This window comes from Chaetura pelagica, unplaced genomic scaffold (assembly GCF_000747805.2).
Source record: "Chaetura pelagica isolate M959 unplaced genomic scaffold, ChaPel_1.0 scaffold80, whole genome shotgun sequence".
Taxonomy (NCBI): domain Eukaryota; kingdom Metazoa; phylum Chordata; class Aves; order Apodiformes; family Apodidae; genus Chaetura; species Chaetura pelagica.
In genome coordinates this window covers 23,746-39,866 of record NW_009951946.1, presented here as the reverse complement: position 1 = coordinate 39,866, position 16,121 = coordinate 23,746, and the positions used below count along the sequence as shown (strand labels likewise).

Genomic DNA, 16,121 nt, shown 5'->3' with positions numbered 1-16,121 from the left:
TTTTTTTTTTTTTTTTTTTTTTTTCAAGAAGCATTCAGCCTGATGCAGAAAGTTAGCAAAAAGTTCAGCTTGAACAGCTATAGTACAGTAAATCTGTGTCTGCTTCCTTTGGTCAGCAAAGCAACATGCAACAGCATATATGACTCAGTCTGCCTACACTGTTAAATAAGTACTTTTATTTTCTTGCAGATGATGTTTGTAAATATGATAGCAACTCACTGGCAGAGCAACGTCAGTGATGATGGTGACGTGTCTACGTTTACCTGTTAGACAATGTGTTGCTGTCTCCATGGTAGGGTTTTCTCTTGGCTGACCGGGAAGGTGAGCTTCCACAGCGATCCAAGAGTCTTTGGGTTTGAAATGCAGGATGGTTCAAACATTGCTCCGTCAAATATCGATCCGCTGGATCTAACTTCAGTAAGTTCTTCGGAAAACAAATCCCAAAGTTTAAATGTTAGTATCTGCACTTGCATCAGCAAAAAAATGTAACAAAGAACATTATTCGGATAGTTTTTTTAATCTTCAGAGTTTCTGTGATGAGATGCAAGTGCCAGAAAACTCCATGTTGCATTTAACTACATATGGTAGAAAAGAAACTTTAAAATACTATATTCTACTTAAAAGATGGAAGGCTTTAAACTTGCTTATTATAAAATATATCTATATAGTATATGTATATAATAAATATACATATATAGCACTTAAAATATACTTAAAATACAAAAATATCTAAAGATGTAAAAATACATTTTATGTATACACCTCTACGCTTTAGAAATATATGTATTTTAAACATATTTTTCAGAGTAGACATTCCATTAATATGTTTAGAATGAAAAATATTAAATTTACTGGTAATAATATGCTACAGTGAAACAGGTTTTACAAACAAAGAGAACAAACATATGGAAACATTCTTACAGAAACAAAAACAGGCTTTTGAAGCTAGTATTTTTTAAAATACACAAATATAAGTTTTGGTTTTAACTCCTAGAGTTCAAGTCCACTCATATTTGTAAAGAATTATCAAAACTGTTTACAATGTACTCAGAATAAGGTTTGCCTTATAATTCTGTCCTATCTGCTGTGATTCTGAACAAAGACATTTTCTGACATCTATAAAATACATTGGGTCTTTTCATAAGCTTGAAAGGTTTTCTGCAGGAACAGGGCAATACAAAACTTATATTGGAATATATGTACATGCAGTGCTGTCAGCAAGGATAAAAACTACTACCTTTCTCAAGTGACAAACTGCACAGAGTTATTAACTTTTCATTGCCCCTTTTTTCTAGTGCTCATCACTACAGTGGCCCAGATGTCCCCAACACGAGAAGGCCACATGTGATTTCCACTTTCCTCCTCAGAAGAGAGGATGTTCAGAGGCTTCCCTGGTATACTAACTTGCAGAGCCCGAACCATGAACAGGGAGAACTGAAAGTCCACTGGGGATCACAAGACTGTGAACCTGCTTGATATCAGAGAAGTGAAGGGACCGGGCTCATGGCTGAGGCATGGTCACTGATGGGTACAGCTGGCTTCAGAAGGAAAGGGGGTGGGAATGGAGAAGAGTGGCACTCAGTAGAATGGAGTTCCTGGATGGTATTAAACACCAGCAATGAAACAGAGCGTATATCCAATTTCTGGGTCAGGATTAGAAGGGAAAGCAACATTTGTGATGTTATGGTGGGCATTTGCTACCAATCATGCATTGAAAAGCAAGGAGAATATGAAGAGGACAACTCTTTACAACAAGAAGCAGAAGTCTCCTGATCACAGGTTCTCAGCCTCATGGCCAGCTTCAACTACCCTGACTGTGTAGATGATCCAGGAGATTTCCAGACTATGTTGGTAGCAATTTCCTAATGCAGCTGCTGGAGAGGCAAATCAGTCAATGGTAGAACTTCACTCTACTTGACCTGCTGCTCTCCTACAGTAAAGCAATGGTGACAAATCTGATCAGAGAAGACAGCCTGAGCTGGAGCAAACAGGAAATTACAGTTAGGATTCAAAGGAAGTGTGGGAAGATAAGAATCAGGGATAGGACCAAAGACTTTAGGAGAGCAGTCTTCAGTTTCCATAGGGAATTACTGGGCAGAATCTTCTGAAAAACTGCCAGCAAAGGAAAGATGTTCAGGAGGACCACTTGATTTTTAAAGAAAATTTCTGGAAAGTTCAGGAACAAAGTATCTTATTGTACAGAAAAACACAAAATTTTGCAAAAGGTCAGGTTGGCTAAACAAAAATGCAAACCAGGAGTATATAAGAAGTCAAAGACAGGATACAAAGGAGGACTATAAAAACACTTTGTTAGCACAAAGGATAGGCCACTTCAGAAGGCCAAACTCCAGCTAAGGCAAATAAAGAACATCCAGGGTAAAAATAAAGGGTTCCCCAAATATTCCAGTAGTAAATGGAAGCTCAGAGAGAACTCATGTCTGCTGCTGAGTGGGGAGGACAACTGAATAACAGATGATACAATAGAGACTGAAACACTCAACACCTTTTTTTCCCAAGTCAGCACATGCAAAACCATCTCCCTACTCTCAAATGCATGCTTGCAAAACAACCTGATTTGTGAAGGACAGGGGAGGAGTGGAGCAACAAAGAAACAGGGCCAAACAGATGCCTCTTCATTAGTCTAGTCCAGAAGTGCTCTCTAAATGGAGCTATATCAAGAACTCACTACTTTAGCTGGAAAAGATGAAGTGTGGGTTATTCAGACCTTATTGTTATCAGACCTGAGGTCTCTGAGAATGCAGATAATGAGGAACACACCAAGTGTGGACATGGGCCAGACTGTCCAGTGTCTGGAGAAGAGACAGGCATACAGCAAAGTATGTGTAGCATCTGTAGCATTCAACTCAACCACAAGTCTCTTCTTGCAGTCTTTTGCTTATTTTTTAACAACGTTCCAAGTCTGGAATTAAGGCCAAACAAAATATCCCCTCTAGAGAAACCCTGACCTTTCTCACCTTGTAGGGAGAAATACAGACAGAAAAGTTGAAAAGGATTATTCATAGTGGAATGGAATTACTTGGAAACTTGTGTTTCCCTAAAATTCCAGTGCTTAATTTCTAAACTTTGTAGCTTTTATATCAACAAAATGAAACCAAAAGACACTGGGATATAACATAAAAATTATGACTGAATGAAAAGAAACTCTGCCTCAGCACATGTAACGATGGTCTGAAGAATGATCTTGAAATTGCTGTTTGGCAATATGTGCTAGTACAGCTTGAATTACAGCTAACTATGATGCCAGAAAATAGTTTCTATGAACTAGAAAATTCAGAGGAGATTGCATAGTATCAACAAGGAATCATATGCACTGAGTTATCTAATTTTTCAGACTCCAGGAAACAAAGATAAAAGCTATGCTGTCTTTCCTCATGAGGCATGGAGATTAAATGAAGGTGATTTGAACCAGTTGTGTTGTTGGATTTCTGCTGGCTACCCCAACACTGCTAAAAGCAAGTCAATGCCCAAGTATACCCCAAAGCAGATGACCTCTGGTTTCCAAGAAACGGGTGCAGATGGGCTTGAGACCACACAATTAATTTTGTCATCCCAAAATTAGCCATAACCCTGCTTCATGTTTGGCCCAAACTAACTTTAATTCTTATGTGGTGCCCTTGTGATTCTAAACTCAATTTTTGATATGACACTTTTTTCCAGCTTACTATGGATGAAATAATGGGAGGGTTGTTCTGCAGCTTACCACGGTTATGTTTTTCTAGTACAGCTAACAAGGACAACCACGTGTGTTGTATACCTGGGAATATGGCACAAACGCATAGTATGATGCTTTACAGTGTTTAGCCATTTTGAAGGGAGGCAGCTTCTCCTGATACCCTGTAAGGAATTATCTCAGGACCATATCCTAGTTTGGCCATGATTAACTAGCTGACTTGTACCAAAACAGGACTGAAGTGCAAGTTAACATACACACTGTGTAGAGAGCAGATTAAGGGCTCAGGTAAAATAATACATTACTTTGTCAACTTTGTCTTTGACAACTTATCCAACAACAAATGAACACAAGCTCAGGTAGCCTAATACTCTGTGGATTTATCTAAACTTATTATGTGTTGAGAGCTTACACTCCAGCATTTCTAAGGTAACCTGCACATCTGAATATATGTCAGTGTGAATGCATATTGCTGCAAATAATGGCGATTCTTTTGTCTGGATTATGTATTGTTTATCAAATCAGACAAATTTGAACACTCTGCAGGCATTTGCAAGGGATATTTTCCTGATTTCCAGGAAATATCAAACCTTGCTACAAACAACTGCGATACCAGAATATCTCTAAAATAAGTTCAAAAGTACTTTTAGGGTACATTAGACTAGGAAACAAAGATTAAAAAGTCACATCTATCCCTACATATTTCAGATAGAAAAAAAAAGGCATTTTCCTACCTTCATAAGATCAAGCAATACACCACTTAAAATTCCCAAGTATCTTCTCTCTAAAGACTGTGGATGATTGACTGCTGGAAACTGTAAAAATAATATAGCATACATATACTGAGAATGTAAACAAGGCATACAAGAATACAATGGTTCAAAAAATAGAAACTACACAGTGAATAAAGATATGTAATTAATAGGAATCATATGCATTGAAAAAGTTAGTGGTTTATGAAACACTACAAAACGTTATAATGAAACAAAACTGTTCATGTATGATATGCATCTAGCCAAACAAAGTAGGGCAGTCAAGGAACCTCAGACTAATAATAATCAACTTTGATTTATAAATGTGTTTGTGGCATTACAATTGACAAAAGGTGGGAAGGTTAAAATAGATTCACTAATAACATAAGTAATATATATTGAAAAAAAGTATTAAAACAGCTTTGAGAGAACTTGAAAGTGCAAATATAATACTTGTTAAATACTAAAGATTACCAGACAATTCCAAAATATTGTAAGTGAAAAACATCAAAACCTCAAAGGCTTAAAGTTTAAAATTACTCCTGTTGTCATGATGTAGAAAGAACTGGCAACACCATGAGAAGCAGCGCACACTGCTGGAGGGATTCTTTTGTCAACTAGGGTCCGGACAAAACCTGATGAAGTCTGTATTTGAAACTAGCCCTGTCTGGAAAGAAAAATAGGACAGGCAGGGATGGTTTGAAGAAAGAAAACACTAAAAGCACATAATTTCTTGCTTTCTAAAAAAGGCAAGAGTCTAATAAAACAAAGCCAGAATCTTTTTATCAAATGAAAGAAAAGTTCCTCAGTATTTCATAGCTATAATGTAAGGTCAAGTATAATGGGTTGAAAATAAACAGACAACAGAGATCCATTTCCAGACTGCAGCACACACTGATCTGACAGCAAACAAATTAGATAAACTGATTTCAGTGCAGTAAGTTCAAATTTTAAAACTAAACATACATGCCAGTGTTTTCAGAATTAGAAATTAGGGTTGGATTTCCAAGAGAGGCATAAAAACCCCTCATGGATCCAATTTATGTTGATTTTAGAGAAAATTACACATTTGAATACCAGAGAAGCCTCTGGAAAAAAAGAAACCAATGCAAAACTACAAACAGCCAGCCTATGGGCATTAATCATTTTATCAAAAGTACACAACTGAGATCCAGGCACTTTGTTAGCAGTTTCAGGAGTTCGGGAATTTGCCTAATATTACGAAGTGTTCCAACTGCAACTTGGCTTGATCCAATCCACATCCTAAGTGTTTTCTAAAAAGTCCTCTCAACTCACACCTTGGAGCAAGAATACTGATAACAGGAAGCATGCAATGTTCTCATCTACTGGTACATTAAAGCCGTAACTGTATGTCCAGGAGGGTTCAAGTCATAAAATACATACACATAACAAATTAAGGTATAGGTAAAAATCATTGAAAATACATGAAAATAAAAAAATTTAAGTCAGTGATTATTAGGACAGAGAACAGCAACTAAAAAAATCAACCCATGCAAAAATCCACAAACATTTTATGTGCATGCTTTTTATAGCATAAAAACATACAGTAGCTGTATGTTTGGTATAAAATGCCTATGAGCAGAAAGTCTTAAAGACTTTTGTTACTTCACTATCACTAGTGCATTTTTCAGCTCTCACATCTCAGGATTATTAACAGCTAGGTGCATATATTTACATGTTCACCTTCCTCAGATTAAATACTAGCTTCAAACCTATGCTTTAAAAACCAATCCAGTACAAACACTCATTTCCAAAAATGCATTTTATTTGGAATCAAAATGCATTGCATGTGCACTTCATGTGCCACAAATGTTAGACGACTATGAAATGCTGCCCATTGCTTGTACTGGCATTACTTTTCATAAATTACATTAGGAGCTTAAAAGGAAAATGAAAGATCATTAGAACGAATGTGTTTGCTCCTAAAGTAGACTTGCATTTTTTTTTTACTTGCTTTCTTTTGAAGTGGTTTACTAATGACTGAGAATTTTTTAAATTTCAAGTCTGCTCCGTTGATCTTAATAACTTAGACAAACAAAGGCTTCCATGCTCCCTACACTTTTTACATGAACCAAATGGCAAAATATTCCCATCTCCATGTAAAATGACCATTATTAAGGAGATTTTACATCTGGAATAGTCACAGAAACATGAATATGTACTGAAGCCATGCAAAACAGTAATATGACATGGCTACTCTCTGAGATTGTTCAGTTTCTCCAGCTTATTTATAACTCCTTCGTAGAAGAGTATTTACAGCCCTTCATGGCCACTGACACTTCCCATAAAAGCATGAGCCTATTGATACTTTCTGATCCTGTATTATTTTATTTCCTTGAGGCTTCAACATACTATGGATGCTTTCTTCCTCACAAAGACTGAAAAGAGATCACTAAATACTCCCTGTACCTCAGAGGTCAGGTAAACTGTGTATATCTCTATGCATGGAGGAAATGAATAGGAAAGAAAGACAAAGTATGCAAATGTGCATCTGTATGCATGTGCATGTTGTGCTGGAGTGTTTGTATTGGAATTTTCAAACTCACAGTAATGTAGAAATTCACACGGTCTAAACATGGATAACCAATTCTACATCATGGGCTAATCTCTACCTTGTGAACACCCAGTGCCAGATCCAGCTTGTAAATAATAATTTGCACGATTGCAGCATACCTTCTATCTGCTATGCAACAGAAAATTTTCTACTCTCAAGCACTATGCTGCATTCAGAAAAAAATGTACTTGTAAGGTTGTCTTATGGAATAAATTTTCCCATTAACTGATGTAAGTCACAACTTAAACCAACATTTTTTGTGTTATTTTTCTTGTTTAAGCCATTATTCAGATTTCAGTATTCAAAAACTACTCTTTATTAGAAGGCATATGTCACTGTCATCATCATTAGTATACTGACTTTACAGATGGGGCTAAGAAGGCAGCAACATGTCTGAGGCCAAGTAACAAGCCATTGATCCAAGATGAGAACAGAGACTTAACTCCCAACCCTGTACTAATCACATTTGTCCCATGCTGTCTTCTTGATCACTGTATTTTAAAGCTACAAAACAATGACACTTCATTCTCACCCTAAGGCATTACAGAGCATTTATCCAAATAAGATTACACTGCACAACTAGAGCTTCTGTAAAATACTGTTAAAGAGGCAGTAATTTTGCTTACAACTTTTAAAGTACTGCTTTACTGATAAGGGGTATGATTTTTTAAAAATAGAAAATCCTATCCAGACCACTGTTCCAAACAACATCAAATACACTCTGTACCTTGCAAGAAACGCTTGTCTAATAATTTTTTTTTTTAACTCTCCCCTGAAGGAGGGTCTACAAATGTCTGCAAAAACTCTTTGGAATTAGCTGTCCTTGTAGCTAAAATAATTATCCTAACACCTTAAGTCAACTATTTCTTTTCTTATTATCATCAGCTAAACACAATTTATGGCAACCTTTAACATGTTTTGAAGCAGCGAGTCCTACATCTTTCCCTTTCTCATTCTTCAAGTATTCTCTTTTACAAAGTAAAACTCAAATCTCAAGACTTTAGAACAGGTTAGGTCTCCTAAAACCTCTTTATAGGATTTCAGACCATTTATCAAGATCATAAATTCACCTTTCTAAGCAACCCTCACTAAAAAAAAATTACAACCAAAACTGAATTAAAAGGAAATACAAGTACAATCACTGATGAGGTATTGTTAAAGATAACAGAGCCACTACTTATACGTTGCTTTTGGGATTTCGCCATATTGTGTTTCCAAACTTTTCCACACTAGTGAGTCTGTCATTACATGGTACCAGAAAACCCCTGAAAGGTGAACAATGCTGTCAGGAGGAGGAGATTTTTTACTCATGTGACTTATATCAGCTCCCCAGGAATGTAAGTGAAAAGGCAAAAAGCTCTTCTGCCATGATCCATCTATGGCCTGAATTTTCAAACAAAGTAGCCTGAAGACAGCAGGTATGAATTTCCCACACCCCGAACTGACAGAGGTGTGCAGGGTTCACACAGTGAACTTCACAGTGCAAAGGTGGCAGGGTTACTATAAGTCGGGTATAAATGTTAACTGTCATGCCAAAAAAGTCAAAGAAATGAAAGAAAATCTTTAAGCAACTTTTAACAGTAAACCAAACATATTTATAAAAGTCTAAACTCGTGTAATCAGAATTTTACTTTGAATTATCAATGACTTATCTAAATATCCTATACTTCCACAGAAACACATACAACAGAAAATGCACAATGTAAATTAAAAAAAAAACCTTCACAGCAACAATGACAATAGTGTAAATAGTGTGTGTAAAAAAAAGAAAAAAGAACAAAGCCTCCTCTTACCCGCAAGCCATGGAAGCGTGGGTTGCTGTAGAAGAGCTTCATCTGCTCGGCTGGCAATGAGCCCAGCACCTTCTGAATGGTAAAGAGCTGGTCAATCTCGCTCTCACCAGGAAACAAGGGCTGCCCATCACTCAGCTCTCCCAGGATGCAGCCTACAGACCACATATCCACAGCCTTTCCATAAGGGGCTCTGTAAAGTGAACATACAATGTTTTTCAAGCACTGACACTGTCTTCCTGCTGAGCTGCTTCAATTCATGGGCCATATTTTCATGGCCTGCTTCCTTACAACACAGAAAAATAAAGTTTGATATTAAAGAAACTACCTCAAACACCAAGCCCTCTGTTTCTGTCCTGGATGTTCTTATGTATCAGTGTGCTTTAAAAGGTAGCAAAGAAATTCTCAAGTACCTTCAGGCATCTGGTTACCTTTGTGAAAAATCTTAAATACAAGAACAATCTTTATGACTGCAAAGCAGTTACCATTCCAAGTTAAACTAGCATCAGCTTCCCTTGCCTCCAGGGGTTAATGACTGTGCTCTATTTCTGCTTCACATTTCTTTTTCCATTGTGCTTAACAGGGGGAAAGGCATACTGGGTCTGGCCACTGGGAGAACAAGGTAAAAGGTAAAAAAAATCTGTTTCAGCATTCACACAGTGCAATTTTAATCAGAGAGAGAACAGAATGTGCCTGAAAACTATTCCTTTAAAAACACAGGTGAGAAAACAATGAAAGCATCATAAAATAAGTATTCACTGTTTTGGAGCAAAGCCAAAGGTGAGGTTTTGGGGAGAGGTTATGACGGGTGGTCTGTGTGTGTTCAAGCAATATTGTGTGATGGGGAGGACAGCACCTGCTATTTTAAAGGGCTAATGACAAAAGAAGCCAGGTCAGCAATGAAGAAGTATAGGGAATTGATCAGAAACAAAACTAACTGATACGAGTGTTGCATCAGCAAGAGCTATACCAGATTTTCTTGAGATTACACACAAGTGTATTTATGGGAAAAAAGGCAATATGGATACTCTAGTAAGGAGAGACTATGGGCTTGAGGATGTCCTGTGAGACATGCAGGAAAGAAAATCAGAAATTTGTATGAAAAGGAAAGCGTGGTAGACTACGGCAACATTCAATCTAAAGGCACAAACACTGAAGAACCAGATAATCCTTTTGGACAGCTTCTGATTTTCACTCTGAGGTTTTGTTCTCAGCAAGCTTGTTTAGCTGCCTCCCTCAGTTGTGCAATAAATACTTCCAGCTTTTCATTGTTCCTACTATAGACCAAAGCAACTCCTTTTCTGTATGCCCAAGTTCTTCTTGTTGAATTTGTAAAAAAATTTTGTTAACAGCCAACTTATTCCAAGAATCTCTTTCGGATGTTTAGGTTTTGAGCACAATAACCAGAGAATTATTTTCATGTCAAAGAAAAAGCATAAAAAAGAACAAGTCTTGAACAAAGACTGAACTGAAAACATACTTCAATTAGTTGTCTTCTTTTTGAAACTTGTAATCCAACAATTCAATCTTTGTTTCAAGACATTTTTAAGTTACAGCTGGTTTGCCTATTTCTGGAATAAGCACCAGACAAATCCTATTGGAAATCCGTTCCCTTCACCCTTTCTTATGCTGATAATGAAAGGTGTTTAGAGAGAGAACACTCTCAGACTCAAGAAAAAAAAATAATCTCTGACTTTTCCCCCTTGATTCCTCGTTATTTCTTCACTTTATGGACAGGGCACTTGGCCAGAGGACAATGTAACCCTGGAGATTATTTAGTTAGGCAAAGGTGAGAAAGCATTTATATCTGGAAAACAGACTGAAGGAAACTACAGGCTGACTGAGATACCTAGTGCATAACTCTACAGTAGCTAGGAACGCTCAAGTAGGAAACCAACATTTCAAGGACTGTTTGCCTTTCAGAGTCTGCCATGAGACACTGCAGTCCTTTCACAATCAATCATCACAAAAGCAAAAGTTTGCTCCATTGGAATAGATTGCTGACAAGAAACCACCAATGGCAAAACAGAGCATGTCAAAGTACTACTACTACTACAATATCTCTGTGGGTTCATAAATCCCTTACTAATTTTGCATAATGACTACTTATGGATTTGCTGAGACCTCAACGTTTGTCCAACCCACCCATTAGGTCAGGTCTGAGGGTCACAGAAGGCCTAGTTCTTTTCCATGCTTCAAAGGACAACACAGATGAGAACAAATTCCAAACCAGGGATCTGCTTTCTTCTCTATTCTGTACCTGTACTGGAAAACTAAGGCTCTATAAGCAAAACAGTTTGTAAGAGTGCAACTAAGAAAATATATTTTTTTTGTTATGAAAGAAAAACAAACACACCTTTATTTGCAATCCCTTTAATAGTCAGGTTTCTCCACTGAAATGTGAAATGGGACAAAGGTTGCTGTAGGATGGGGCACTGGAGAACAAGCTAGGGTTATAACTGAGGAATGGGCTAAACCTCACTGAGGCAGGGATCATCACCCTTCCTTGTGCACAAGAATAAAGGAAGCTGAATCACAATTTATGAGGTTTCCACTGTCCACTCTGTAGTCAAAGAGAAACAAAGCAGAAAATGCCCATTTCTTAAGGCAGTGGCAGAGGAAGCTATAACATTTTGTATGAAATGGCATGCTAAAGACTCCTGCTGACTGACAGGATCAACAGCAGGCAAACAATGCAAGTATGATATGGCTGGATAAATGAAATAACTCCTTTAGGACAGAGAGAAAACAAGTCTTAAAAGTTCTGTAGTCTATTTCTACACAAATTAGATTATTCACAATTTATTCATCTGCTAATTTGGTAGGTCTTAAAATCTACTTGCTTTCAGCTATATTTTTTTCATCCAAGGCTACAGAGTACTCCACAGTTACCTGAGGGTCTCCAAAGTGAATTGATTTTGGATGTTCTATGAATAATTAGGCAGCAATTTCTTTCCTCTCCTGAAATTTAAGTCTTGAACTTTAACACACAACAAAACCTCTCAGGGACACATTTTAAAAATTGAAAAAGTATAACTGCATTTGTCTAAATGTATGTGCTTAAATATACAGGGAAGACTTTTGAATATTAGATACTTACAACGATTTGGTAAATGCAGGGGAAGGGGAAATGGGTAAGATGAGGGTCTGGGAAATAGAACAGGATTTCCGTGAAACAGGTATCACTTTGTGCCAGAAAACCTTCATGTGCATTAACAAACACCCCCTTCCTTTCTCAACAAGTTAGCAATTTTAATCAATTACAAACAGACATGACTCCTAAATTTCCTTTGGTAACTAAACATTTTTGAAAACTGAAGGTCAGATGAATACTGTGTCTGCCAAGCTTTTAATGTCTTTCCTCCTTAATCCTCATTACTACTACAGACAAAGAGTAAAATGTTGTGTACCTAAAAAGGCCACAATTGATGCCTTCTTTCCAAGTCTTTTTTTTTTAATACCTAAACACACACCCTTTGCTGGAAGCATAAAAACACCTGTTCTCTCAAAAAATCTGTTTAACCTTGTGAGGTAGAAAAACAGTCATTTTACAGATTAATAAAAGAGTAAAACTAAATTGTCCAGTGGAGGCTACTCATGTAACTATTGCTTTCACAGTCAATGTAACACTAACTTCTCAGTGCTTTATTAAATGATTCACACAGCCTCCTTCACTAAATTCCTCCCAACTAGTAAAAAAACTAGCACCCTCAGTCTGAGCTACTTCAGCAGTGCTGGTAAAAAGTAAAACCAGGAATAAAAAACAAATAATAGTTTTGACCAAAAGGACAAAGAGAACTAGGAGTGCAGCATGGTGAAGGCTGCACTGCCATTGCTATGCAGTATCCACCACAAAGCTGATGCAACATTTGAGGCTAAAGGACTACCATGGAAACCTCTTCTGAAGGGAATGGAGAGCACAGGGATTTGAAGTACATTTGTTACAATTCAGCTTCATATTTATCAGCTAAACACTGCTCAGCTCAAGACAGGTCAACATGTCAATGATTCATGTCGACTTACTGGAAATCAACAAAAATTAATGAAATTGTGGAAGCCTCTCGAAATCTTCCGTTTAAATTGATGAAAGGTCTCCATGGGTAAATCTTACAAAAGGTGCCTGAAAATATGTAAATAATCAGTCAAGATTTATCACAGCAGTTTTACAAACTGTACTTACCCAAGCAAGAGTTCAGGTGAGCGGTACCATCTGGTAGCCACATATTCTGTATAGTTTGCATTGCTTCCTTCAGAGAGATTACGAGCAAAGCCTGTCAAAGAAACAGTGTGAAAGATTATATCCTATTTAGTATACAATATGCATACCACTGCTGATTTTGGCAGTAAGAGCTCACACCTATTTATATCAAAGCAAACTATCTACAATCCCTAGTGCAGAATGTTATCTCCAACAACTACAATTGCTTCTCTACAGAGAACGTCTGCTTTAATGACTGCATTACTTCTGTACTGTCCTTGTAAGTCCATAGGGCTATTACTTTTTGTGCTTTGCCATAATCAAAACAGTGATAAAAGTTAGCTGTCAGCATGCCGTGCAAGGTATTGAACTATGACCACTACACTTCATGAGATGCTGTTTGCAGAAGTCGTAACATTAGAAATGTAACAAATGCATGGGGGGTAAACTTCCAATGACTCTTCCAGTCATTGATCCTAATTACTACAGTCTCACTGCATTCAGTTTTTGAAACTGGCCAGGAAAAGGCGTATTATTCGCCTCTAAGGAAACTCCCTCCCTGACCTGGTAAGGAGCAGGGGTCATGTTCCCGTAACTCAAAAAGGCAGGAGTCTACCAAAGCTCAGCAAAACTGCTTTGCATCTGCATTTGGCCCACTCTGTATGTGTTAGCTTCACACCTGACTCAGCATGATATTCAAAACAAGGCTAGTAATGAATTAGGATCAGAAACAAAAATTAACTTACTCCTCCACATCATTTTCTTAAAAAGAATTTTTAAAAAGTAAAGTTACTTATTTGCAATTGTACCGAAACTTAACTTCTGTCCAAAGGCACAATAATTAAGACCACCAACTGTGAAAAGAGTGTATATACTGGAAAAGCTAGATGAAGGAATAATTTATGGTTTTGTTTTAATTCTCATCTATTTATAAAATGCTCAGCACCACCACAGTAATGATATTATTGGATCTTTCATGTAGAATTACTCTAGGGCAGATGATGGTATTGTTTTCAGAAAAGTATAAAGTGTCTTACTGTTTTCAAACAAATGATTAATAATAAGGTGAGACAGGACAGACAGATCTCAGCAGCAAGACTAGATGCACAAGCTCCTTATTACAGCTCAAACTGAGGCAAATTTTTGGGACTGAAATGCAGAAGCAACACTTTCAAAATGCTTTCTTACTTGGATATGGCATTAAAACTTGGTCCAAAATTCACTTTAGAGAAATCCCTAGAGAGTCTTTCCATTACTGCAAAAGTGATGAAGAAAGAATAAAAATTCCAAAGCGTTGCAGAGGTGTAAGGCATGAATTCATTTTCAGAATAAGTGCTACTTAAATGCAATAGTCATTCTTCTTTATCTCTGAGTTCTTATGTGGAAGCTGCCAAAATTGCTTTTTTCCCACACCACTATGCTTGTAAGGTTGCAATTTTAAAAATTTATGGGTTTTTTAATATTCTGAAAGTGTATTTCATTTGGCAGTTTAGTGTGGAAGAGCCCAGCACTGTTCATCCCTATGGGACACTAATTTACTCCAAGTTGAAGTAAAGGTTTGGATGCAGATTATTATTACTAGACTAGTGATTTGAGAAAACAATGATAAATTTTTTACTGACAGAGGTCACAGCTGTTACCTTTTGCAAGATAACATCTATTTTCAAGAGTTAGTAAATTAAAAGGCATGTGTGATGACAAACAGGTATTTCAAAGGCATCCCAAAAATAGTAATTGTTCTATGTTCCCATAAAATTTAATGAACATTACTCAGGCTGCTGGCGAAAAGCTGGAAATTAATTTTTTATTACATGTAATGTTAGGTTTTGGTAGATTTCTAAACATTGCTATTTTTAGAACTTGTTAGGCAGCTCTGTTTCTGTTTCAAATTACATGATCCATCTGATTAATCTTTTTAGAGAAAAAAAATATTTATGTGTTCAAAAGAAGAGACTGAACTTATCCAGGAGCTACACTGAAGAAATGAGACAGCCAGTTTAGGGGCCTCCAGCATAAGAAGGACATGGACCTGCTGCAGCAAGTCTCAAGGAGGGCCACAAAGATGATCAGAGGGCTGAAGCACCTCTCCTATGAAGACAGGCTGAGAAAGTTGGGGCTGTTCAATCTGGACAAGAGAAAGCTCCAGGGAGACCTCATAACAGCTTTCCAGTACCTGAAGGGGCTACAGGAAAGCTGGGGAGGGACTTTTTACATGGCCTTGTAGTGATAGAATGAAGTGGAATAGTTTTAAACTGGAAGATGGCAGGCTTATATATTAGGAATAAATTATTTCCGGTGAGGGTGGTGAAACACTGGCACAGGTTGCCCAGGGAAGGTGTGGATGTCCCATTCCTGAAGTGTTCAAGGTCAGGTTGGCTGAGCCTTGGAGCAACCTAGTCTCGTGTGATGACTCCCTGCACATGGCAGGGGGGTTGGAACTAGATGATCTTTAAGGTCCCTTCCAGCCCAAACCATTCTGTGATTCCATGAACAGTGGGAAGTACCAAATTGAATGGAGGAAGGCAACGAGAAGTTAGTGTCACACAATACAAACAAACACATGTGCTAATGGAACGCACAAGGTTGGCAACTCATCCAGCCCATGTGCACCAGAAGAATCAGCAAGTGAAGGATACATCCTCCTCCCTCCACACCACTCTGTAGGAACTTCTGCCACAGTTGGCAGCTAGCACAGGCTGAGAAAAGGATCTGCCTCCAGCTTTACCAACCAGGTGGAGCACAGAGTTGATGTGGCAAGACAGAAAGGAAATTTATCACCATGAGCTTCAGTATCATCTATATATTGTTGGGTGATGTAAGAAACCATTTCATGGCTTCACTAATGCTCTGACTCTATGGCAACATGCAGAAATATGATGGATAGACTTAATAATTAGAAAAAACCTTTATAAGGACATAATTATATTCTCTTTTCCATGGTGGAGTTAGCTTATTGCTCCTTTCTCCTAATTTTGCTGAGATATTGGGAAGATTTTTTTTTAATTTTAAAATACGAGACCGTAACTAGGGAGATCAGATCAAACTCTCAATATTGAGAAGGAATAGAACATGAAGACAAAAGGTGATTTGGGTGAGAGGAAATATGAAAGCAACG

At 37.4% G+C, this 16,121-nt stretch overlaps 1 protein-coding gene across 1 annotated transcript in view; it reads right to left on the bottom strand.

Moving 5' to 3' along the window:
- CDKL5 (cyclin-dependent kinase-like 5) overlaps nt 1-16,121 on the bottom strand; it is a gene marked incomplete at its 5' end in the record, with an annotated part of 47,958 nt that overhangs the window by 21,781 nt on the left and 10,056 nt on the right. The window contains 4 exon segments of the mRNA XM_009997218.1: nt 264-424; nt 4,426-4,506; nt 8,812-9,001; nt 12,989-13,079. Of these exon segments, the coding sequence (XP_009995520.1) occupies nt 264-424; nt 4,426-4,506; nt 8,812-9,001; nt 12,989-13,079 (523 nt within the window).